The sequence below is a fragment of the Corvus hawaiiensis genome, chromosome 6, assembly GCF_020740725.1.
Source record: "Corvus hawaiiensis isolate bCorHaw1 chromosome 6, bCorHaw1.pri.cur, whole genome shotgun sequence".
In the NCBI taxonomy this organism is placed as follows: Eukaryota; Metazoa; Chordata; class Aves; order Passeriformes; family Corvidae; genus Corvus; species Corvus hawaiiensis.
In genome coordinates, this window is record NC_063218.1 from 45,490,541 (window position 1) to 45,517,692 (window position 27,152).

At 37.4% G+C, this 27,152-nt stretch overlaps 1 protein-coding gene across 9 annotated transcripts in view; it reads right to left on the reverse strand.

Annotated features, from left to right (window-relative positions):
* Window positions 1-27,152, reverse strand: part of PPP6R3 (protein phosphatase 6 regulatory subunit 3) — a 50,766-nt gene that overhangs the window by 11,529 nt on the left and 12,085 nt on the right. For 4 of the 9 annotated variants that reach the window (XR_007204086.1, XM_048305718.1, XM_048305717.1 and 1 more), the window contains exons 1-17: window positions 19,565-19,692; window positions 17,355-17,587; window positions 16,252-16,438; window positions 15,285-15,422; window positions 14,697-14,762; window positions 14,136-14,248; window positions 13,556-13,669; window positions 12,759-12,888; window positions 11,502-11,654; window positions 9,428-9,577; window positions 8,881-8,945; window positions 6,311-6,426; window positions 5,833-5,918; window positions 4,567-4,653; window positions 2,853-2,950; window positions 863-917; window positions 71-201 (exon numbers count right to left, since the gene is read on the reverse strand). Coding sequence is in view for 8 of the 9 variants with exons in the window: in XM_048305718.1 (XP_048161675.1) it covers window positions 71-201; window positions 863-917; window positions 2,853-2,950; window positions 4,567-4,653; window positions 5,833-5,918; window positions 6,311-6,426; window positions 8,881-8,945; window positions 9,428-9,577; window positions 11,502-11,654; window positions 12,759-12,888; window positions 13,556-13,669; window positions 14,136-14,248; window positions 14,697-14,762; window positions 15,285-15,422; window positions 16,252-16,438; window positions 17,355-17,587; window positions 19,565-19,576 (1,934 nt within the window). In the remaining variant the exon portion in view is untranslated. Of the gene's footprint in view, window positions 1-70; window positions 202-862; window positions 918-2,852; window positions 2,951-4,566; window positions 4,654-5,832; window positions 5,919-6,310; window positions 6,427-8,880; window positions 8,946-9,427; window positions 9,578-11,501; window positions 11,655-12,758; window positions 12,889-13,555; window positions 13,670-14,135; window positions 14,249-14,696; window positions 14,763-15,284; window positions 15,423-16,251; window positions 16,439-17,354; window positions 17,588-19,564; window positions 19,693-25,299; window positions 25,467-27,152 lie in introns of those variants that run through there. The other 5 variants (XM_048305723.1, XM_048305722.1, XM_048305725.1 and 2 more) reach the window with 4 other exon arrangements.

Consider the following 27,152-nt stretch of genomic DNA (forward strand, 5'->3'; position numbering starts at 1 on the left):
GACTGAACCAGAGGACAGGTTCACTGCAGGCTCACGACACTGCTATTTGGATGAGAAACGCCCTTCTCACCTGGAACGCCTCTGGGACTCTGGTGTAAATGCAATATGTTTTTCTTCCCAAATGTCTTCTTCATCAGAGCCACCATCATCAAACTGCTGTATCCGCTCCTTACAGCATGCCTCAAACAAGGCTATATTGCCCTAAACACAGCAAAAGTATAAAATCCGTGTTACATTAATAAACATCTTAAAAATATATGACTATTCTGAAGAGAATCTTTAGCATTTCTCTAAAAGCAGCATCAAGCCAGAATGTCTTAATTTAAAGCTTGTCAAGCAAATATGCAGCGCTGTTTGTTTTACTTGGCTACTAACAAGCTGAGTGGACCAAAGAACACTCAGGAGCTTCCATCATGTTTAAGAATGGGATGCAGGAGTGACCCCAAAGAGCTTTCCAGATAACCAGCGCACGAAGTACTCCAGCTTTATTTTCTGTAGAGGTGGGTCATTCTAGCTCAATCAACAAATAGTATCGAGGTTCAGAGTCTCCATTCTTACTTTCTGGTCACTAGAATCTCACTGAAGATTTAAGTAACTTCTAATCATAAAACACAAATCAGATCTACGCCCAATCTTAAACCCAGCTATACAAATCAGACACAATTCTGCTTAATACTGGTCAAAAAGAACAATAATCGTGTCTTCCAATTAGCAAATCTCATGATATGGGAATAAGGTAGGGTAATTACTTTCCAATGATTTCCACATAAAAGGAGTAAATATAACCACTGCCAAAACTTTGAGGTCATGCTAAAGTTTAAAAGACAGTCATTTTTCTGATAATACTGGAACACATACTTACACTTTCATTTGTATTGAGGGTAAAGTTGATGTCCGAAACCCGATCAAAAGAAACACTACAAGAAAAAAAGAAATGTACTCAGTAAAACAACATTTTCTATTGTGACATGAAGACATTTAATTTCTCTTTGGTTTCTTATTTTCCAATAATCTAAAAATAGAAGATAAAAGACAAAGTAGTCTCCAACACAAAACAGTCAAAATCACACACCGAGGAGGCCTGGCATTCCTGTGATATTTCTAACTGTTAAATCTTTTAAATACAAACAGAGAACATTGCCATCTACAGTTAGATGTAAAGATGCAAGAAGCCTAAACAAGCATAATTGAAACTATATACCCAAATCTCAAATACTGTATGGGAAAAAACCTAGGCCTAAAGGATGCCTAACCTGACTATGGTCTACCATGATACAGCTCAAAATCCTGCAAATATCTGCATTTGCAGTTCTTATACATTTTAACTCATTTCACCCTTCTATCAAATGACCTTTTCAACACGAAGGGACAAAATAAAAATAATATCAAATTCTGTTTCCTAACAAAAGAACCCCATAAAGTTTTATTTTAACCAATCACTGAAATATCTTCCCAAACATACCATTATCTATTAGGCTTGACACATCTTTACATATCAGAAGAGTTAATATATTCTTTGTCTAGCCAGCAGTGCACTCAGCAGAACACATACTCCTCCTCCTCTAATATTCACTGCATTACAAAGTAAGGAAAAAGGTAAGTGGTCTAAAGGAACCCAAGCTGCAAGTGTGACTGTATTACTATGCAAGCCACCATCTGAATTATGGTACAATGGCATGCAGGTAACTTACAGTGTAATTGATTCTTGCACAGAAGGCATAACCTTAAACTAACTTCACCTACAGCTCAATTCAACTCGCAAGTACATCATCAGTGTACCTGTCACAAATCTTGAGACCTCTTTACATAAGTAGTCATCTTCTTTCTACCAAGACAACAGACTGCCAAAGGCATGAACTTAAAGGAACTCTAACTCCTATCCCTGCCAAAATCCACTTGCTTCTAACAAAGTTAAGGAGTATCCTGTGTTACTTCCTCTACCATCCTATCTTCATCTCTAATCTCAGCAGGTTATGTGGTATAAAAAGGCAGCAATGCTTCTTGGATGGAAGATACAAGCTTTAGTCAGACACCACTTACTAAACATGTCTTACAGAAGAGCACTGAGATTATTATAAAAACCATCTTCGAGTAATGCTTTTTATTCCTTGCTGCATGTTCTGGCATCCCAATCCATGAAATCTTACAAAAACCATGATCAACTCTACTACTAGCAAGAACCCCCACTCTCCCCTTTTCCCTTTATTGCATCAGTTTATTTATGAAGAAAGATACCAGCTTTTGTGAGGGGTGTTTTCTACTGTGTGCTGGTTTTTGTTTAGTTTGGGTTTTTTTAACCTGACCAAGACTGTTCTCATTGCCTCATCTTTCACCCAAGACTCTTTGTAGAAGTAAATTTTAACTGCCTCGACCTTATAAACAAAGGCAGATTTACAATGCCCTTCATTACTCTCCTCTACAGAAAAGTATACTCAGAGTCATGTTGTTACTGTCATCTCTTCCAGGAAAACTTAGAAGTAGAGCTATTCATCTGGTCATCAGCAGGGGAAAAAACCCACTTTGAGACAAAGTGAAAGTGACCCAAACAATATCAGGTCAACAAAAAGCCATAGCTTTCAAAAAGCAGAGTTATAATTCAGTTTTTTATTCACAAGCACAGCATTCTCAACATTGGCACAACCAGGAGATTACAAAAAGAAGAGAAGCTGTTGCTTTCCTCTCTTCAGGGAGGCTTCTATCAATGCACACAGATGGGACAAAAAGACAGGACTGATTGGCAACTGCTTCACATCAGTAAATGCTTGTACTTATCAGCAAAACCACAGCCAAAAACACAGGAAGAAAGAAAACTCACAAGACTATATCCAAATTCAGTGTAATGTTATACTCACTTGCCAATGTCATCTTGATCAGCAAACTTCTCATCGTTGAAGCCAAACTGGTCAATAAAATTGGACGTCATTTGTTGCATCTGATAATCAGAAAAGGCCTGGCAACCCCAGGACCAACGACAGTGATATAATAATTCTACTAATACTCTAAAATCTATTTGCCCATTTTGCTTCAAAGAAATAAAAGTCTATCTAAACTAAACATAAAAGGACAGGAAAAGGATTTGCCTTAACCTCTGAATTTTGAAAGGCAGCATCAACTACAACCCTATTTACATTTCCTGACTTGAACACCAATCTAATAGCTTTCAATAAAAAAGTTAAATCTATAGTTTAATCACATTAACCAGCACCTTTCCAAATGCACCCCAAAGAAACAGGGAAACACTATATATAAGAAAAAGCTGTCTTTGCTCAAAATAACATGAAGTTATAAATAGTAAGAACCAGAAAAGTAAACTATATATACATACTAAAGCACAGCTGCATATTTATGATGCAGGTATCACTAGCAATATCAGTCTAGGGCACACACCAGAAGCATCTATTAAATATCTAGAAGAATGAAACCACTGAACATTTTACATCTCAGTGCAGTGTCACTGACACAACTGTGCTGTTTTTTAAATAAAGATGCCAGTGTCAACTGCCAGCAGATGGGTATATACACACTAAGGTACATGTGGGCATCATCTATCCATAACAATAGCTTTTGTCTCTAATTTCCCAGCACTATAATTAAATTATAAATTATTACACATCATCTAGGGACTTTTAATAATGTTATTTCCATGTGTAAAGTCAGCCAATGCTAAGGTATTATAGGAAATAGAGTAATAATAAAGCTGTCATGTCAACTCTCTTGGTTTCTTGCCCAGGTAGCTGAAGGGACACAGTATGGTGGTAAAGTTGAACAAAGTGAATATGGAAAGAGACAAAAGAACAATCAAAAAACCCCAAGTTTAGATTAAGGCATTATGAAAACTGAAGGAAAAAGAAAATATATATATAAAAGGAGGAGGTATACAGCAAGACAAACTTGAAAGAAGCAGCACTGGACCATCTGCATTTCTCCAGATTAACTACCTGGAACTGCTGGGATTGCCTAGGCACAGCAGGTCACTAAGGGGATGCATGAAAAGCACAGAGATATTAGAAGATCTTACTTTCTCACTAAAGCTGCTACAGATAGCACCCAACTTATCAAGTTTTTGTATAGGTACACCTTATAGGTACAAAAGCACTTAATCAGATAAAAATGCATCAGATCCTTTAAGCTTGAGCCACCACCCACAATTCAAACTTAGACAAGCAATTACTTATTATAAAAACTATAGAAAATGCATAAAATACCAAAGCCAGTCTTAAGACTAGGTAGTTACTACACAACTGTCAGTGTGATCTGAAAGATTTTGGTTAGTAAGCCTGACAAATAATGCCATCTAACGCATCTGATTCCATCTAAGTGATCTGTTGGCAATCTTGTGCCACAAGGCTCCCACTCTCTCACTACCAGCAAAAGAATTCAAAGAGATGCATATTATGAGTTTGGTAAGACACAGTTGTGTGCATGCACACATCTAAGCTTTAATTTAAACCTTCTAGATTTACATTTGCTTGTGAGAGTAGATAAAAGTTCCACTGCTTTTTAAAAAATGTCGTAATTTATTTTTACAGAAAGAGCAAATTAAGCTGTTAAAATAATTCAACTCACCTGCTGCAAAGAAGAATCCTGTGAGAAGCCAGTTTCTTTAAAGTCTATTTCATCATCACTGGAAGAATGAATGTGGCAGGTAGTAACCTATACAAAGAAACTGGGTCATTGGCATAGTATATAATGTACTCATTTATTTCAGATAAAAGGAATTGTTTTAATGCTTTGTATTTCTGTTCTACTGAAAACTGTGTAGTTTGGAGATAAGTTTTCAATTAAGTTTTACTGTTATTACATCAAGTACCTCCAAGCACATATTATGTATCCAAAGAGCCAATTAGTATTATTTTTATAAGCCTAAAATTCTTCATCTTCACATGATCTTTCTCTTGGTCTTTAACAAGAAGTAGCTTCTACCCAGAGGAAAAACAACATTTATCTGCAAGCACTACACACTTCTTTGCATTCACAGGCTCAAGAAAAAATTGGTCCTGTTCACAAGTTGCAAAGTTTCAGATTAATTTCCTATTGCTTCTATTGACACCTGTTAACATTATGCTCCATTTAATATTTATGTTGAAATAGCAAATTCAACAATTAATTAGTCTTATAGTCCAAATAACATAAGATTACCACAAGTTAATGAAGCTACATGCAAAGCACTGCATTCCTGGAGAAGTCAGGTATATTAAAATTCATTAATTGGTCTGTTGACATCAGAAACTGCCTCTGCTTATTAAAGTCTCCAAGTGATTACTCTTAGACTGTATTTTTGACATGATTACACAAACCTCTTCTGCCTGAGTTTAGTGTTTTTCCAAAAGTGTAATCACTACAGCTGCATGCAGAAGAAATGTGGCAGGTGCACAAGAGTATGTAAAGTTACTTAAGCAAGGTCAGTAACACAGGCAGTGGAATGCCGGTAGCAGTCTTCTATTAAACTTGTATTGGGTCATTTACATCCTGTAGATAAAGCAATCAACACCAGCTCCTGAACTTTTTAGTTTGTACTCTCAAGCAGACAGGAGTTTTCAAATACACTACCCTGAAAAAGTAAAGAAATCCTCCTTCTTGTAGATTGCCTGGGATTAGCTACACTAAGTAATTAGCTATTACAGACTGATCTTCTGCAATATGCCAGCACAAATATTAATGATATGGCTTTAGCTGAAAAGTAAACTAAAGAATTATCAGTTCCATAGCTCAGCAACTTGAGGGACTCCTTACAAGTACACTGGATTTTGGAAGACTGATAATGCTGCTGACAAAAAGAAACTGTCCAAGTAAAGCAACAGCAATTTTCATACCTTACCCATCACTACTTACCAGATCCACTGTATTCCTCTTGTTAGTTTCTCCTAAAGAGTTTGTGCAGAATGTTTCCCATCGCTCTCTGACTTCCTCTGGAAGCTCTAGCACAGGAAACAAAAACCCCAAACCAATTAGAAACTATCAACAATGAAGCATCACCTAATTTTCAAATATTTTTTTCTGCTCTACTAAAAATACTGGTCAGAACATATACATCCTCCTAAATTCATACATGTAACTCCATCTAGCAAACAAGTCCAAATTCAGCAGGTCAGCATCTCTTTGCAGCTATTTCAGGGAGTTTTGACACTGTTTGAAATGAAAATACTTAAGCATTTGTTTAAGGATGGCTACTTTAAATTGAATGCTTCAGAAGTAATCCAGTTATTCTCTTCTTTAATCCAACAGCTGCCTTCTAATTTAGGTTTGCTTAATTTCCTCAGCACTTGATAATGAAAACCCTGAAGATAAAGTTAAGACCACGAATGAATACCTTTGATGAGCTGCTGGACTAGTGTGCTGTTTGGCCCCTTATCTGTGCTGTGCACGATGCAGTTTGCTATCCTTGTCAGGTGACCCATGTAGCCATGCCTTCTTCCTCCTTCAGCCCTGCAAGAGACAGAGTTCAACTGCCCGCGCTCAGAGTGACTCTGATACTGTATGTTGTTATAAAACACTGCCAGAGTCAAGATGTTACACAAGACAAACAACTGGGGTTCTTAAGTTAGAGTCGCATCCTAAAACCACAGGTTCACAACAATACTCAAGAATTTAAGGTATCAACTGGTTTGACTACACTGTTTACACTGGCCAGCTGAGGAGACTTAACAAGCACATAAAGTACCAAGAAGGACGTACAAGTGTTTGTACTGCTTGTACGTGTGTGTGTGTGTAGGAAGTAAAATGCACAGCATTAGCAAAATAATGACAGAATTAGCAACAGATTCAGAGTTTTTAGGAAATTTCTGTTGCTGAGAGCATTTTGCAAAACCCCGAAACACCAAGTATTCCCTCAGAGCTTTCAGCCCATGATCAAAAGGAAAAAGCATTCTTAAGTATGCTTTAGTATTTCAAGGCTTCTTAGTATTACACTTAGCATACCCATCTAAGTTAGGGTCATTGCTTTCCTGAAATTTAGGAATGACATTTACATGCTTACTAAAGATAAAATTACAATGCCATTTAAATATTTCAGACAGAACTGCTTCGCAGAAACAGGAATTACCAGATGTTAGAGCAGAGCTCTGAACACCTACTGCCAGTTGGAACCATTCTAAATCTGCCCAAATAGCAATCATGAGAGGTCCAACTTGAACTGATTCTCTAGCATTTAGCTGCAAGCCAACCAAGCTTTTGCTGCACCAGTTTAAGGTTTTGTATTTTAAATAAAAACCAAGAAAGACCCACTCACACAGCTAGGCAAACTTCCCATGACTGAAATCTCTGTAAAGTGACTGCAGCTCATGAAGTAACTTACGCTATACAAACACAGATCACATGATTTTATTTTCCACCATCATCATCTAACAGATGAGGTAACTGAAATTAAGTTAAGTTATGTCTACGCAAGATATCATGAATAAACTACCACACTGTTTACAGAGTGCTTTAGCAACAAGTACATTCTAAACAATCAGCACACGGTGATAGCAAAGGTTATAGTTTCTAATACAGGATATGACACAAAGTGCTTCTATTTGACAAACCAGACTGATTGTCATTGCCTGGCCAGAAAGTCTGGAATACAACTGTATCTTTTGTTAGCAAATGCTTATTAATCCCAGTGCACCAAACAATTTCTACTATATCAGATTTTTACCAGCAGAAAGCAGTCACCCTTAAGCTTCTAGAGCTGCTTGAAATAACATTAAGTGATAGAATACAAAAGGACTAAAAAAAATACCCATTTCCTGAAACAGCTAAGCTAAAAGTACCCTTCAAGATTTATCTTTTCTAGCTGGAGCCATACCTGTACAAAATTGGATAAAGAAGTGAATTAATTAGAACAGTCTGTTTCCAGATAAAAGCACAACCTAAGGTTTGAAACACCATTTTCTTCATTAATATTCACAAACATAAGACTAAATATTTAATTAACTCATTTGTGTTGTAAGCACTGGACCAAGAACAGTCTTATCCAAGTAAAATTTAAGTTTTAGGTTGGAGTAAGAGAGATAACTTTTTATATTTCTCTCCTATGAGAATCTAATTGTCAGTAAAGTTGGCAATTCTCTATAACCTCAGGAGAATTGATATAAAATGGAAGACATTCAGGAGAGCATGTTTTCTACAGTTAAATTTAGCACATTCCTTTTTTTATTACCCCGCCTCTTCACCATCCTTATTTCCAGGTCAGTTAGCTGTATATTTACTATCTGATTCACTTAAGATAGGAATAGGAGTATTTTGGGGAGTGGAACTGTCTCAACATACCACCAAACCAGCAGCACTACCCCAGCTAGTTAATTCAATATTTTGACAGGTCAGAACTAACATTTACTGTTCAGTATCTCCTGAGCTAAAATTATGTACAGGACTTCAGAGAACTTTTTACCACCTCAGATAATGACTGAGGATTTTTTTCTCCTGCTACAAAAACAGTTTCAGACAATGTTAGCTACTTGAAGCTTACATCCTTTCAAACACAATTTTAGAAGGTACTCTATTGCTGAGGAATTGGCTTTTACTATTTAGGTGTCCAATGCTCCCCAGTACGTGATATGCTTTGATGTGTTCACAAATAATTCTCAACTGCTTACTGGGAAAAAGTATCTCCTGTCCTCTCTAACCTTATAGTATGTTTCTGTACTCTAACACAGGTAAACTTTAGAGATCACAGTAGTATCTTACACACGGCAAGAATGACAACTCTTGCGTTCTTAAATGGTTACAGGAAAAAGAATTAGAATGCTACCAAAAAGTACAAGAGAAAGCTTTAACCCAAATATTAACGTACATGTGATTTTAGAACTGGCTAGATCACTTCTGAATTGGTTATACATTCATTTCACAACTCAAGTCTTATTTAGACAATTGCAGGGAATGAGAAAACTAATTACTCACTGTTTTTTCTCATTCATCTCCCACGCTTCAAGTATTCTTTCTATTAATTGGCACTTAAGGAAGAGCTGTAAAAAAGCAAAATATGCTTAGTAGCAGTAAAGTGGAACACTATTTATGCATTTTACAGTTGATACTAGAGTCTACAAGACAATTAATTTCAGGTTCACTAAAGGGTTGAATGCCCAGCAGTCAGATAACAACCACAAACCAAAAAGCTAAACCTGTATTAATCCTACTCCCCTTTCTAAGTGCTGAGTTGCTGCAGTAGCATAAAGCTACTGAAATAGCAATTTTAAGCCTCAAAAATAGGAGGAACTTCAAGGAAAATAAATAAATACTTGCATTTCCTCACCGTGCTCGCTTTGGAGCAACAAAAAAAATCTACTCTATGGCAGTTTCAGGTTTAACACCCTGAACTAACACTTTAAGTAAAACCAGAAAGACATTCTTTTTCATTCTATACATTAAATAAAATTGGGGTATATTTTATGTAAAATTAACTGTGTGGGAACAGGAAAATTCAAGAGACTCACAAAACACAACTTACATGTTTCAGTAAGAGATTGTCCCCAGTGGAATCCTGATCTGTAATTGTGCCATTTTCCGTGTTTTCAAGAGGACTCGCAAGAATCAATGCAATACAGATTTCTACTTGACTATGCAAAAAGTTATTCCACGTATACTTAAAAAACATGTCCTGAAAAACAAATTCACTGAAGTTTACACAAACCAAGATCTTTTCATTAAACATAACCAATAGTCTCACCCACCTAATCATTTGAATTACTACACTGGAGGAAATTCTTTAAGTTTTTACACTAAGTATTATTGTGCAAGAGAAAATTTGTGACCCACAAGAACAGTAATTCTTGTGTTTGCCATTATCTGAATGCAAGGAATACTATACTGGATCAAAACAAGAATGCAACTCTAACTGGATTTATTGCAGGGGTCACTAGTAATGCACTTTCAGACTATGAAGATGGTGAGAAATAATGCTCCCCACTTACATTCCTTCCGCCAGCTGCTGCCCAGAAAGTCCCAGAGTCAGAAGTGTTATTTATGACCTTAGAAGTCCTTGACTTTTTTCAGTTCACTTAACCTTCCTGGTATCTATAATCCCCTTTTGTAAGTGTGCTCCTAACTTCAGTGAGATTCCTTACAAAATTGTATCTACCTGTTTTAAACCCACCATCCACTAATTTTATCCTCCTATTACAGAAAGCTACCTCAGATAATCTAGACACAGTTTAAGATTATTAACAAAGCACAAGACAAATACTGAGGTTGAGATACAATACACAGCATCCATTTAGTCACGTTCCTGCTTCTCCCCATTTTTTCTCTTAAACATAGGAAAGATTTTCTTCAAGCCTAGTTATTTTAGGCTACTCACTGCAAAATGCAAATGACTGCTGTCACTGGCAAAATGTAATGAGTTCTGGAAAGATGTGCAGTGATTGGAACAGCATTGAACAACTTTAGTCTCATTCAAAGTACAGCTAAAGGTCTTCAATCTACCTTCAGTCCTCCTAAACTAATGGCATTCTCCCGTAACTTTTCCTAAGTCAAGTCTGCACAGTAAAACATGTGCTGTTTCAGCGAACAGTAGGAAGCACCAAGGCTTCTATGGCTACAATTATTTTTTTCCTTATGTAAAACCTGCAACAGAAAAGTGTGTTCAAACCTCACTGAACTTAGTTTACAAAATAATCTATTTACAAGAACATGCAAGTATTCATAATGTGTATGTTGCCTTAGACAATGGATCTAGGAAAAACATCAGCTACAGTGAAGTCAGCTATTTGTATAAAAGTTAGTACCTGTCTGCAAACCCAATTGCCAAGAAAATTTGAGATGAAAACATTTCAATCACACTGTATTAATCAGTCACAGGAAAAAGGCGTTTTGGACTAAAATCAGGAAAGAGAAGGTATTTACACTTTAAGCTTGCAATTGCCAACTTGGAAGTTTACATATTGTTTCTCACAAACTAGCTTAAGTTCTACATGATTTGCTAGCTATCTTTTAATCAACCAGTATTTGGATTTCTTGGGTGAACCTGAACACAAAGAATACATCTGCTAAAGTGGAAGTGTGAGGTAGGAAGTACTCAAAGTACATATTCACGTTAGCACAGAGTTAGGTAACTGAGTTTGCTGTACACCTCCATGCTTTGAAGTTTGAAGGAATACAAGCTACCAAGAATAACTGTTCCTTTACAGGACATGGCTGAGATACCATTTTGTAGGCCATATATTTAAGTGAGGAAAAAGGGCTTTGAGGGATCAACTTAGGAAAAAAACTGAAAATAGCAATGAAGCCTTGAACAGGGCTGAAAACCTGAGAACATCCAGTTGAAAACAAGCTTATTAAGAAAACCACGTATTTATGAAGGTATAGCAAATAAGAACCATTCAAGTGGTCAGAGGAAAACACTGACTTCAGACAGATGGATTAACAGTAAAATCCAATATTAAAACTTCTTAAAACAAGCAATAGACATCACAGTACAAAGGTGCTGAAAAGTTACGCTGGAAAACTAGCTGCAGTGTCAGAAAAAGCAGACAAGATCTTAATAGCAATCCATAAAAATAAAGAAGACAGCATTAAGTTCTTACCAGTATTACTCCTATGCTGTTAAGTTCTATAAGCTCCTGATTCACACTGCTTGTATTTGTCTGTAAAAGGCTAGATATTAATCTAATCACATTTAAACGTGTGTTTCCCACAGGTGGATCCAGTACACCCCAGGTTGTCTTCATGACGCTTTTCTGAAAAAGAAAAAAGTTTAATATATAAACCCATTAAAATATCTTTTAAAAAAATCAGCTCATCATTACTACATACAATGACTGAGTAGTGCTTAAAAATAGACACATTTAGTCCTTGAGCAACTGTCTTACCTTCATCCTGCAAAAAAACCCTATTTTTAATTCCAAATACTGTAGCTTATCTTAATTCCACAGACAGGAAGCATTAAAATCAGTCACATGAAAGCAAGAACTTTGTAAAAAATGATTGCTAACTATAGACAGGATCTCAAAGTAGATGAAGTCTACTCAACCTTGAAAGGAATTAGGAGATAGTTCCTAAGAAATTCTTCTCACTCCCTAATCCAGCTATATTCTGCATTACTAAAGTATACAGAGAACAGCTCGGTGGACAGTCTAAATATATTATAATGCCTCAGCAACCATGACTTTGTATACTTAAAAACAATTCCGTTTTCATTTCTCTATTAAAATCTGCAGCACCCAGTTCAGGGTGCAGTGCTCCAGCTGAAATTCTGCAAATGAAAATAAATGTGAGTAGAAAATACAAATGGATCACAGGTAAACCCCCTATTTATACACTTTTTAACTTTTGCAAGAGCATGACATAGGTAAGTTGCTTGAATCAGTTAAAAAGCCCAAGGAATTTAACATGCCTAGAGCACAGGGATGTGTCATGGAGCTGGTCCACTTGGGTCCCAGAAAGTCAAGAGAATTGCACAAGCCTAATGTGGGCCATTCCGAAGTTCCAAACACCAGCAGCATCTATAGTCTGTGTTTCCTATCCAGATAGGATTTCCAAGCAGAAAATAGGACCTGTCTTGAGAATATATAGCAAATCTCTTTTCGTTGCTTTCAGAAAGAAGTAATTGCTTCAAGGTCACTTTGCTAATTAAACAAAGTTTGTGCTGGAAAAGCACAAAACACTGCTGTTCATTATTACTGTTTGCCTGAGCCAAAGCTCACAACAGGCTAGGAAGTAGCCTGGGCACTTGGCCTGAAAGCTGTCAGACTGGGTTTTGGTTGTTATTATAGTCTACTTAAAGCAGACACATGGTGAGTGTCGCTTCAATTAATTTGGTAACGACGCAAGATTTCACTTACTTTTGGAGGCTCAAGTAGGAGCTCATGGAAGGATGAAAGTCGAGCTTTTATGGCTTCTAAAACACTTTTGTTGACAGAGTATGTGGAATTGCTCATGCCTGGAGGACAGATCTCTATATGGCCTTCAAATCTAAAACACACAAGCAAAAACTGATAATTAGTATCAAAACTAGTTGTAATCCATCTCTGAGATATGTAACAGTTCTGAAAGGATGCAAGATGAAGAGGCAAAAAATGCAAAACCACAGGGTTACAAGTACATAAAATTTAAGTGTTACATAATGGTTGAACAAGAGATTTTCCCAAACATTAGCCCTAGCATTTCTACATTTATTGTGCTTGAAATCCCCAAAATAGTTTTGAGAATAAAAATTACATTTTGATTTGCTTTATTGAAGCAGATAAAGAGCTTCATTTGTGTATTCCAAACAATGTACATTGAATGTACCAGAGAGATCTGCTCAGCAGTTTCTCCAAATGAAGTTGCAATAACATTACAAATAACTTTCTGAAGGTCAGTATTCAGTCACTGCACTGCACATATTTACTCTATTCCTTGTATCCAGGAACAAACTGATGAAATGTAGCTAGTCTGATCTGTCAATTGGTACTTACACTAGCTTCTAGAAAAAGCTGCAGAAAGACCAGTCATTTGTTGAAAGTGTAGTAATGCCAACCACAATCACTTGATTTGCATTTTAACTCCTCCAGTTGCAACAGGTCACAGAAATGGTTTGGTCACGAGTACAAAGAAGGCATTTGCTACAGCATAAACCAAGTGAAATAACAACACTTACGTCTGTCGTCTTGTCTCAAGTAAGGTCAACAGGATTTGGATTGCACTGACTATTGCAGATTCATTTTTTTCTTTATGAAAAATATTAGACAGAAGCTGCTCTATGATTTCTTGTCTGAAAAGAAAAGGATTTGCACCAGATGACACCACTTCAGGATACAGCTGTTAGCAGAAGTAACTACTATTTGCCCACATTAAAAAAAAAAGAAGGGAATACAGGAGAAATCTTCTCTGGCAAAAACATACACTTAGATTAACTTAAGTAACAGAACAAAGCCAAAGTCTCCCATATTTAGCCTGCACAGTATCAAGCTGACCTCCACATGTAAGATCCCACTCAACTGGCAGCACAGAAAATACTTTAATGAGACAACTCCTCTCCCACATTCCCCACTAGAAAATCCTCCAGGTCTGCTCTGCTTACTTGCCAAGTTATTTTTCATTACACAAACAAAAGATGGGTAGTCAAGAAAATTCACCTGAAAAGCAGAGCTTGCCATTTCTGAAGGTTTTCAAGGTCAAAAGCTAAAAACTAGTTTCTTATGAAGTGAGAATAAAATCAAAAATTCAAACCAACTTACTTCTCTAAACTTGCAAGCAGTGGATCTGGTTCTGAGCTGTTCTGTACTTGTAACATCTGATCTCTGCTTAGACGAATAATTTCACAGAGTGACTGTGATGCATTTGAATGCCTCTGAAACAGAAAAACAGTACTTTTCACTACAAGAGTAATAGCATGCTGAACTCTAATTCTTCAGTTAAAAAAAGGTGAAATCTTCAACATGGACCAGAGCTCTCCTACCCAAAAAACATTCAGGCAGTAGCTTTACGCTATAACTAACCCTTAACAAAACAAAAAAACCCTTGAAGCACAAGGCAAGAATCTATTTCCAACATTAAGGTGGCAAAATATGAGAGCTGAATCTTCAAACAACTCCAAGTATGCCTAAGGCTTCAATATGGATTTCAAAAAGGGGGCAGGGAGGTGAACAAAACCACATATCCTCCCTCAAATAACCACACTTAAATACTGAAATGAGCTTACTGAAAAAAGCAAGCAGAAAACAGTAAAACTAAAAGTTCTAAGACCATGTTGTACAGATGAACAGACAGACCCAGGAGAGTGTCACACCTATACTTACATCTTCATCTTGAGACGGGTGTACAATTTCCACAAGCCGCTGGATAATTCTCTCCTCATTTAGCCACTGTAAAAATGTTTGTGGATGTTATCTAAGAATTTTTCCCAAGTGAATGAATTAAATGAATTCACGAAATTGAAAGTAGCCTTTTGACAACTGCCACAAGTCATACTGTCAATACTTCTAAATAAGGATTAACAATACTTCAGAAAAAAAGCAAAATTATTGTTTCTGAGCCATAGTAAAAAAGAAAGCCTTAGGTTAATTTCAGCAAACTTTGATGACGAAAGTGTGTTTGGTAAGGTCCAAAACAATTTTAAAATTGCATCTGTCAGGTATAAGTTAGGTATTAAAGATCAGGGAAGAGACTAGCCACTCGGGTTCTAAGTTGTCCCCAGAAGCACTGGGGCTTCACTGGAAAAGTATTGGCAGCTCAGAAAAAAACCCCCAAAACAAACAAAAAAACCCACAAACCCCCATACATCTAATTTCAGCATATTTAAGAAATAAACTTAGTAAAGCCAGCAGAAGTTAAGCCAGCTTAGAGTTCACACATGTCAGACAAAAATTCTGAGACATTTTACTTACATTTAGCACTTCTTGCCGGGGCTGTGGAGGTTCTATGCAAGTCAGTAGCCTGAGCAACAAGTCCATGATAGCAGAGGTCCCTATGTGCTTAATAATGAGGTCTACAAAATCATGCTTCCTCTTTAAAAAATCCACAATCTGGAAATTAAAAGTAAGCTTATATTTGCTTCATGTATTTTACATGACAGATTACATCAATCACGTTTAATTTCACTCTTCTACCAAACTGGGAAAACAGATGAGAATTTCTTAAACACTTCTGCCACTTAAAGCCTGCAGTACAAGACAAGATAAAATAATACACAGGCAGAGAACAGCAAAAGTGGCACAGGGCAGATCCATACTACATGCAGTATGTCCTGAGCCTCCTCTCAAACCCACCTTGCTGACCATAACCTACTTATAATCCAGCACAGTCAGGTTTTCTTTTTGATAAGAATTAGTCTCAGCTTGGAGAGCAAAGCTCAACACAGCAAAATTTTTAACATAATACAAACAGTATCTCAGGTTTGAGAGTCAAGTCTTTGCAGCTGCTTGCAGTATTGGGCCACATGCACTGAGTACAAGAGTATTTCTGAGCAAGGACTCCAAATGTTTCTAGCTTTGTTCTAAATAATTCTTCACACCAAGTCAGACTCACCATCAACTGATTCAAATCATTTATGTTTGCTTCTAACAGGCATAAATGCAAATACCAGCATATAAAACACTGAGCTAAGCTAAGCCAAAACACTGATTGCATAAACAATCAAAAGCTTAGGCAAATCTGAATCAAATACATCTTACTCATCCAAGTGTATTTTTTAATCCTGTGCATAACAGAAAGGTGTCTTCAGCTAGCATGGAAGCTGAACGCTCTCTTTTGACTCTGCTGCTATCCCTCAATCGTGTAGTCTTAAAGTAGAATTGCTGAGTACTACAACTTTATCAGAGCACTTCTTAAATTGGTGAGTTTGCAAATAGTTACCTGTTCCGGTTTTCTGCTGATAAGAATACTTAACACCTTGCTGAAGAAACTGGCCAGTAGAGGGTTTAGAGGAGATTCATTTAAGAGGAAGCTGTACAGTTTTAGGAGTAAGGATTCCTCTTCTCCCAACCGATCATTGATCTGTGAGACATCTGATGTAAGCAGCTCACATGATATGTTTGGGTATCTGGGGAAAAGAAAAAATTATCCATCATTCATACGTCAGAGTTCTCATCCTTCCAGCTCTGAATTCAGAACCCGATAAGGCATCTGACCAAATTTTCAAGCAAGGTTGGCCTACAGTAAACTAGCAAACTAACACAAAGTAATAAAACTGCACATTCAGCCTATAAGCTGTTTTCATTTAAGAAGTTGACTACTTTGATCTTCAGTAGCAATAGAATACCAGTAGGGAAGTTGAGAAAGGAAAGAGCAAGCATGTATTTTAGGATCTATTGTTATATCCATCTGTTCAAGTACTGACCTCTTATTTGCTTCAATTTCCAACTCTACTAGAAACATTTACAGGAGGCTTGGTTTACCAGAAATGGTGAAGTTTAGCAACTAAGAGTGTAGCTTATTTCACATTATTTTAACACACCATTTTAAGAAAAAAAGCAGCTTTCTGTATGGACAACACTAAAACAGGCCAAAAGCAGTAGAAGTGCTTTTATACAAATTGCTACACAAATTTTGAGTTTGAACTTCCTCAGCAAGCCAGAAGTCATGGCCATATCCCAGAAAGAAAGACATCAGCATTTAGACCCTAAGGACATTCTTTCAAGGAGTACCACAAATCTTCTAAAAGGCATCTTTAAAACATCTTACAAGTCAACAAAACAAAGTTGGGTTTTTGTCCTTTGGACATGAACTGGTTTTGGAAGCATTTGTGGGGAAGAAGCTTCCATTTGAAAACTATGCATGTATTAGAATTATTTATTTAAAAGTTCCATGAAGCCTCTTGAAAACAGACTTAATCTAAAACACACCAACATTGTACTAGACACCAGCACAAAGGGATTCACACTATCAAATTAACTATCAGATTAAGTTAGTCCTCTTTCCACCTTCCGAATCTTTCCCAACCCCAAAAGTTTTCCTACTTATATCGAATTTTTTCATCCATGTCTTGAGGTGGCTCTTCAATAATAAATGAAACTAAGTCTTCCAAACATTCTGACTTCAGCAGAAACTCTATAAGTTTGCGATTCTGAGCCTTGCACTCCTGCAGAACATCCTCTTCATCCATCAGTTCCTTCAGTGTTACATCTTCTCTCTCCAGAAGTGTATCTATGTGCGATGACGAATGGAGATCAAATTTCCAAAACATGCTGGTCTGTGTAAGAAGAATAGCAGTATATTAGCAGTAGCCATTATTCTAACATCCAAAGATGAAAGTTAGGCAGGGTTTTACTTACATGAAAGGAACATGCTAATTTGCATTAAAGAAAACAGTATAAACTTTGGTTTTCAATTTACTAAATTTGCTCTTCCCATTCCTTGTTTTTAATCTACGCATTGAGTCAGAGATTCAGAACAATTTGCTCAGCAATTAATAGAGCTGGGGGAAGATGAAATGGACAGAGCATAACTGCCCTGAAGTACCACCCCCACCATGGAAGAAAACACTCATAAAGGTAGAGGAATTGAAAGAATTTTAGTTTGCAGGCAGCACACTTTAGAGTGCAGGAGCTAATTTCAACACTATGCTGATGGTACATGCCTCCACAAACCTGACAGAGGAGGAACATCAAAGGACAAGATGTGTTACACAAATATGTCAAGGGCAGTGGCCCCAACCACTGAAATACTCTAAGAGGCTGTAACAGATGTAGAAGAATGAACAACTTCACCTTTTCCTATAAAATGCTTTGGCATCTCTATATTAATTCTGTTTCTCTAAAGACACCTTGTGAACAGTTGCTATTGAGACAACTGTGCTACCAGAAAAGACTATTTCAGTCTACAATATATCCAATAAATTTTTGCTTTCACCTCTCACTAAGCTCAATACAAACACTCACTTCATTTCCCTCCAGCCCTGAAAACAGGGCTTTTACATGACATTTGACCTCTGAAACAGTATTAACTGGGCTTGAATGAATGCAGATTTTAAGTGGACTGAAAAGAGGTACCAGAGATACTAGAACACAGTAAGAAAAACCTTCCCCTCCTTACAAGTGAAAGCGGCAGTTTTGAGCAGCACTCTTAAATGAAGAAACACTCCTTTTGCTCCTTTAGGAAATGTTTACCAAATGCGAAAAACTAATTCAATGTATTAGTTACTGCTGTGCATTAGGAGTATCAGCTGTGAGGACATGCAGTTAAGGCAGAGAATTTCAGTGAATAGTAGTATTTTAGCAAGGACAATTCTGTAAACTGTAGGCTGTATACAGGAGCAAGCTAAAAGGCAATAATCCAACAATGCTGTTGTCACACTCAAAACATCCCATAAAAATTAGAATAGAAATATCCAATTCTTTTGCAATTAAGAGGCAGCATTTAAGCACTTCTTTTACAGCTACTTTGAACAGGATTGTGTCAAATTTAGTACTTGAGCAGTTTGGAAACAGAAACAACCTCAAGGATCTAGCAAAACTTTTATGTGCACAATCTTTCCATTAGCATGACTTCCATTATTCAGCATAAATATTGTAAAGCTTGGTATATTCATTATAGAGACATTTTAATTGCTTTTAGGGTTTTAATTGTTGCTTTAAGCACTACATACTGACCACGTGATCTCTCCCGACTCTGCTTAACCTTTTTTCAGAAGTTGTAACACACATAACTGGCCCTAGATTACATAGTTTTCTGTTTAAAGATATGGGATTCAAACAAAATCAATCAGGCAATGTACAGATTTATTCAATTGCAGTATTGGTGCTTATCTAACATCCCATGCAAGTATTAAATGATTAGGAGGCAGAAAAAAATTATTTTGGACTAAAAGTATTAGTAAACTTACAAGCAGGGTTTAACACACCTGATCTCACAGATCAGCTTAAATCAATTTACACTGTTATGAAAAACACTAGCTACACAGAAACTTACTGTGAGGAAATGAAACTAGTGCATTATTAAAGTCAGAGGATAGTTTTTGATTGGGATTTTTAAATCTCTAGAAAGTTGATCAAATCCCTCCCCTTGCCCCAATTAGTGAAAGTACCATTCTTGTAAGTAACCACCATCAATGCTAATTCCAGATGTAAATACCTCTGTAGTAATTAATGCTCATTTCAGTATTTCTCAGTTAGTTATTCCAAGAGAAATTCAACAATGGAAAAGAGCAATAACAAAAAAAGAGGCGTACTACTGCAAACATGTTACTGCGTTATTTCACAATCTGTCTCCCAGGCAAGCTCTTTTAGGGGCTGCTCCCTCAACATGTCAGGTGCCGGCCACAGATTATTCCATCACTTCTCAACAGGAGCCCAGGTCCTTTGAAATAAGGAAAAATAAACAACATAAACTGTGCCAAAGGGAAAGTCCAGGAACCCTGAAGAGAAGAGAATTTTCTTAGGCATTATAACTAACAATAATCTAGAATCAGCCTAGCATAGTTTTGATTGGAAGTCTTAAAATCAAAACATGTCATTGCTATTTTTCTCAGAGCCTACTGTTCTACCCTCCCTCCCAAAATCTACTAATTCTGAAATTCTGAATCATCATCATGCTTTTTCAAATTTCAGTCCCATTAACAGAGTTGGCATAACGCCTTCTGTCAAAAACTCGTATGTGTGCTCCTTCCAAAATTTCAGTACCTGCAAATTTACAAAAAACTCAATGGGTCAAATGGGTTGTATTACTCCGAGCGCTACTTCACTTTCAATAAGAGCAGAAAAAGACATCTGGATTCAATGCAAGATACAAAAGACTTCCAAATATAAGACATAAGACTACAAACTACAAGAAGCAAAATAATCCAGGATAATGTTAAAAATTCTCACGTGTAAAGACAAAATGTGTTAAAGATGGTAAAGATGCTGCATGTATTTGACTGTCTTTTGTAACGTGTTAGTCTTCTATAATCTCTGAAAGTTCCCAGTAAGCAAGGCTAACATCCAGGTCATTAAACAGTACTTATGAAAGTTTACATCAACTTGCTGATGCACAGCTTATGACAATTCAAGATCTTGAGCAATACCCAATACTCAGAAAAAATACTGCTTTGTTTTCTTAATTAATATTGTTAATGGATTCTTCTCTGAATGAATGCTGAATAGCATTCCATGTAATAAACACTTGACTTGAATCTGAAAAGAAAAAAGCAGTTCAACAAAGCAAAGAAAGCCTGCTTTCAACTGCTGGCATACAGGTAACTGAAATTCTCACTTTTATTATCTGCTAAATGAAAGAAATAAAGCTTAGAAACAATTCTTTCAGACCAAGAAGGAAAATTAAATCTTCTGTCTGTTACAGGGAAAGAAAACCACACAAGTATTTTTAACAGTAACTAATCAGTGGTTCTTTCTGGAGGTCAAGTGCTTAAGTGGCATTTCCATCAAAGAAAGCTGGTAACAGTTGTATCACAAAGTCTCTCTGTAGCTTCAAGTGATAGTAACTGTCACACTTCTTTCCTGAATAGACACATTCCTGTTTTCAAGCTACCAGACTAAGAGGGGAATTCCAGTCCAGTCAGAGAAGCACATGGTTTAATTTTGGACAACCTCCTATACCAAACCTTTTACAAAATAGAGTAACAAGTCTTTAAGGCATCCAGAAATCTTTTCAGTAAGTAAGAAAACTAAAGTAAGCTGCTCCTTTGAGTTGGAACTTTTAAGCATCATACTTAGGTTAAACGAACATGAGAAGGGTGTTTTTATACCGAGTTCCTTCCAACTCGGTACCTCAGACTTCCACATAAAAGTTGAGCATTGGCAGCTCCAAGAAGACAGGGGCATCTAGACTAGTGTAGATGGAAAACTAGAAGGGTTCCAGTAACCAGCTGAAGGCTCTTTCACCTGACAGCTACACAGATGTCAAAAGCATATACACAGAGCTTCTGGTAGGAACTTCACAGATTTTACTGCAATGCCCATTTTCACTTTTCAAGCAAGAGAAACTTAAAGTGTATCAGTGTCAAGCTGAAGATTCTGTAATATGTGAAATTGTGGGAAATGCTACATATAGAGTTGTAACAATTATTGCATTATAAAAAAAAAAAAATCAAACTCAGAATCTGTCACTTTTCTTTGTGCGCCATTGCATTTTCTAACTATAGGGTTCAAGTACACAGATGGAAAAGAAAACCAGTTACTTTTGCACCAACAGTTTCCATGACTGAAACACATCGTAAGTGATGCAGCCTACTTCAGCAGAACAGGATTTACAAATTCTGTGCAGCAGCTAGCAAAAGCCAACCTAGTTGTTGGATGTAAGGAGAGCAACCACCAAAGGAGTCCTGGATTTTAAGATAGTCTTGCATTTCTTAATGACAAAATCATTTCCAATGCAGAGAATCCCCTGCCTCCTAAAAACCATGTAGGTAGGTAAGTTCAAGGAAGGACAAATTAATGATGAATTATTAAGTGTTTATCATGAAAAATCTTGGTAAATTATCTTCTAAGACCTTTAAACACATTAAGAAATTTATTTCAAATGCCAAGCATGCTCTTCTGCCAGCTTCACATAACCTCAACTAGTTACTGTCTAGGTATGTTTAGTTAGATTCCAGTTTGGGGCGGGGGGGGTTCCCCTTTCTCCAATCAATGGACTGTAATAAGACACTGCACTAACATTTACAAAGGGCTTAATTTGACACTGGAAGTGGACCATCTGTTCAAAACAAAACTAAGCACTAATGCATGTCGGAAAAAAATTTAGAGCTGAAGAGAATTACCAGCGACCCAAAATGACAGAAGACACTCTAGCTGCTACTTTTCACACTGCCTGTTGTACTCAGCAGAGCATCACCCATTGTAAACTTGCTGTCTACAACTGCCTGTCCTAACCTATTTGAAAGAGATTTATTTTCAATCAAAGCAGTGAGGTTCACTGAGTACTACTAGCTAGAAAGATGTAAATTGCTGTTCAAAGCCCCTCGATTTAATTACAGTACTTTACATTACACCCAGCAATCAGAAAAAAATAAAAGCAGTAATAAAGGACAATTTTCATTGCACAGCTGCTACATTTCTTAAACAAAATGTAAGATCAATTTGACATAGAATACAAGTCTCAAGTGAATACAAAATAGCATGTAGCTGTTTCTTCAGTGTCAGAACAGCCTGTTATGTGACAAATGTGAGACCTAGGGGAAAAGAAATACTTCATTACTTACATTACAATAAGCTAGTGAAGTTTCAAAGAAACTTTGTGGAGAAAGGAGCGAATAGATGGTTTGAAATTAATAGGAATTAAGTAGATCAGAAAATAGAAACACCTCTACTCAACAATTTAATACATACATCTGATACCATGCACATTCCTTCCTAGTCTCCAGGCATAACAAACTAGAAGAGATACTGTAAAGGAAACAAAACCAACCAACAATTCCTTCACGGAAGGCTGGGAGATCTCACGCAGGCTGGCTGCACTTCTTTCCTCACAGCAGGATTTCTGGATGCTTCACCCTCTCTTAGCCACTGCTGGGCACAGGGGGCTGCAGAGTGGGATGTTACCAAGGATCTCTGACCCAAGGATGAAGAGCAGGCTGAAGCTTAGGCACGAGGGAAGGCAGAGGGCAGTCCCTGTGCCCAAGGAATGGCAGGAACAGGCAAGTGATCCCTGAAAAGGGGCCCTCAGTCTACCTAAGCCGCCTCCTCCCCCATGAGGGCATCTCTCAGGCCATAGCCTCCCCAACTCCCAGGATGGCCATACTTGGCCACATACACTGCCACCACAGTGGTCTCCTGATGTCATGACAGGATTCTTCCCAGACACTATACTGATTTACAGCACACATGCTCCTCTACTAACTACTACTACGCTTTCTGAGGGTAACTACACCCTCTTGAGAGAAATGCAGGAGATGCTATGTGGCAGTCTTTCCTTGACTGGGAGAAAAACACACCAGAAAACTGTGTGAAGACAGACAGTGATCTCCCAACGCGCTCTTTAACAACGTGCCATCTCCTACTGAGTCAAGTTATTAAGCAGGGACTTTCACACCCCCATCAGACATGAGGAGGAGGAGCCTGCTATTGTTACAGAATACGTAAGAACTGAAGTGAAATCGCTCTTACCCGTATTTATCAACCTAGTCTTCCTTATTTATGAATGCTGGCTGCACTCCTATCTAGATCAGAACTACAAAAACACATTTGTGGATGAGTCAGCAGTGTGCCCTTGTGGCCTGGAGGGACAATGGTATCCTAGGGTGCGTCAGGAAGAGTGCGGCCAGCAGGTCAAGTGAGGTGATCCTGCCCCTCTACTCAGCCCTAGGGAGGCCACATCTGGAGTGCTGTATTCAATCTGGTCTCCACGGTTCAAGAAAGACAAGGAGCTACTGGAGAGGGTCTAGCAGAGGCCACAAAGATGGATTTGGGGTCTGGAGCACCTCTTATGAGGAGAAACTGTGGGAGCTCGGCCTCTTTAGATCAGAGAAGAGAAGACTGAGAGGGCATTCATTCTTGCATACAAATATCTAAGTTGGGTGTCAAGATGATGGTGCTGGACTCTTTTCCATGGTGCCAAGCAACAGGATAAGGAGCAATGGCCATAGACTAAATGACAGTAAGTTCCACCTCAACATGAGGAAGGAACTTTACAATGAGGGAGGCAGAGGCTGGAACAAGCTATCCAGGGAGGTCATGGAGTCTCGCTCTCTGGAGACATTCAAACCCCACCTGAGTATGCTCACGTGTCACCTGCTCTAGGTGACCTTGCCTTGGCAGGGGGGTAAACTAGATTATCTCCAGAGGTTCCTTCGAACCCTAACTATTCTGTAATCCTATGATCTTTTACATAATATATATATCTACACATACACGCATCATGTGCATATACACCCCCCCCCTTATGACTGAGTGCCCCAATAATCAATAGCTTTGACATGCTGAAGTATGTAAATAAATCCAAACCAGTTAAAGTTTACTCCAAGACATCAATCCCCCAAAATTCAAGAGGTCATAGCTGTTCAACAGAAGTACAAAAATCAGGTGAAATCTACAGTCTGCAGTGAATTTAGAAGAGCAATTTTATACCAAGCAACAAGTATATCCTCATCAATTCCTACACAATCTCAAACCACAGGTTACTAAGTGTTAGCAAAGATCTTAATTACCTGCAATAACTACAAATTAGACACTAATCTCCCCTGCCCAAGTAGAGAAGATGAATCATTGTCTAGTAATTCCACGCCAACAGCAAATTACAAATTTAAAATATTCACAGGTCTCAGAATTCAGTTAGACTTTTCCTATTCTGAATTCTCCCAATTATCTTCAAAATGAAAATGAAGGTATCTTTGCACTGAGAAAAGCGCATGACTTAAAATAATATAAAATGCAGGCTAAACAATGCATAGCTACCCAGCAAATACTTTTGCATTGAAACATGAAGTTTAGTACCAAAAAAATCAATTTCAGAAGACAGTATTACTTCAGTTTAATAATCTACAGTGCTAAACATCACTCGTACCTATTATATGTCACTTCATGAACACATTTGCTTTGAAACTGTTTCAAAAAGGTTGGGCAGCAGATACACTTCCTGGCACAAAAGCAAAGCACTGTAAAACAAACAGAATATCTGCAACAGCATGTCTAGAACACCCCTGATTGTCACAGTAAACCAAAGCAGGGTGAAGAAAGAAGATAGTGCAGGAGCATGGTAGGTTAAAAGACAAAGTTAGAATCAGCCAGCTAGAAAGTAGTCAGAAAAAAGATGCAAGAAAAGGGAAGGCATGGCCACAAAGCCTGAACTGAAGAAGGAACTGCAGCTTAGAAAGCGGTAAATGTGAACCTAAAGAAATCAGGTGACCTTAGCAGACATCAGGGACATGAAAAGCTTAAAATTTAAGTGGTTTCTGAATGCTTTAGGATAAGGCTTTATAGACGCACAAGCTAAATCTACTGGTGTAGGTGAAGTTTAATAGTTTCTTACCTGTTAAACACAAAAGTTTTTAAAAGTTAAAAAATCAGTTTTGTATTCTCTCAGGCTTCTTGCCCATTACAGGGTATCCTGGCAACAGCAAAAAAATCTTTCAATCTACAGTACTAGCAGATTAGCAGGACTGAATTAGCATTGAATTAGATGAAGGAGATTTCTTCCTACAACGACAAAAAAAAATTGTATAATTTAATATTGTTAATAGGTTCTATTCAATAGCTCGACAACTGCACGAACACTAAGGACTGTTTTGCAACAAGTACAACACATGAACAGAGGAAGGAAACAACTTGCTAGGAAGAAAAGTGTCAGTTCAGCTGAGCATACACTGAAAATAAAATCAAAAGCAGCATGTCATCTGAAATACTTGTTTACTTTTAAACGAATTTTAACATTTCCCTCCATTTTAGGGAGTCAAAGGAAGAAACTAAAATGAAACTGCCTTTATAGTCTGCACTTCACTGAAATCTAACACAAATCCAGAATTTTTAAAAAAACTATTAGCAATTTCCCATAAAGTAACAACTTCAGATCTGGAAGATCCAAAATACCCATTACTAGAGCTTTCTGCAGTAGGTTTTTTCCTATCTTCGTAACTATTTCCTTATATTAATACGTCATTTATCCACAAACCTGCACAGAAATAAACTAAGAAGCATTAAGAATGCCTGTTATGTCAGCACAGGTCTATAAAGAATTCAGCCAGTTTCAATCTGAAAGCAGGCCAACTTGGAAAAAACCAATACGGACCACATCGAGGCTTCCAACGCAACAAGCTGAATTAAGACAGCATTCAGTCACCATTATGAAAATCTCTACTTTTGATAGTTTAATGTTACTTTGCTTTACACTGGAGGAACTAAAGAGCTCGATTAGATATCCTTAACTCTCTTCAGAGTGACACTCACCTGTCTGTGCTTTAGTCCACACCAAACAGGCAAGAAAAAGCATCCTACCAACTGATTTTTCTTTCCAATTAGCTGTTTGTAGTAGTTGCAGGAAGAATTTCTAAAATAAAAATTCACCTTCACTTTCCACCACTTCGAGGGGCTTTTTGATTTTGCTTTTTAACACAGGTTTCAAGCCAGACAATACTTTGGTTTCTTTTGGAAACATGGGTAATATTGTTTATAGGAAATGAAGTACTAGCAACTAAGAAGGGGAACAAAATTAGTAGCACGTTTATTAACTCAGGTCAGTGACTACCCAGTGTTTGGCTGAGAAGCTCCGCTATCAGTTTGTCACAAATACATCTTCAGCTAAAAAACCCAAACTATTCACCACAAAAGGATTTCAAGTATTCAGCCAAAGAGATTAGTGATTTAATTTTACACCTTCCATGTTAAAGATAAGGAGCTGTGTCTTCGAAGCTGGTTTTTGATCTTTGCAGGTGATTTAACAGATGGTCTCTGTCAACCTAAAGATCACAGATTCAAAGAATAGCTTGGGTTGGAAAGGACCTTAAAGATAATATCTCAGGTTATTTTAGTAACCAACATACATATGAACTGAAGCTCAGTGTAATAACACCGACCATAATTCTCTTAAAGGTCTTTTAAAAGCATTTTTTCACCTGCAGACCTTCAGGTCTACATGGCTGACAGACCTGCCAATCCCCTGAGAGTCAAGTGATGAACTAGAGCAGAAAAAGTAAACAAGTTTCCTGGACTCAGTTCACTTGACTGAAGTTTTCTAGGTTATTGTTTCTGCATTTTAAAAGTGTATCTATATTCCTGAGCAGAGCTCCAAAACGGGAGAGAACATCACTTCCTCAATTATGTCACATGGAAATAATGAAGAAGCCTGCTTAGCTTAATGCGCTTTCAAAAGAGTTCACGCATTCTTAA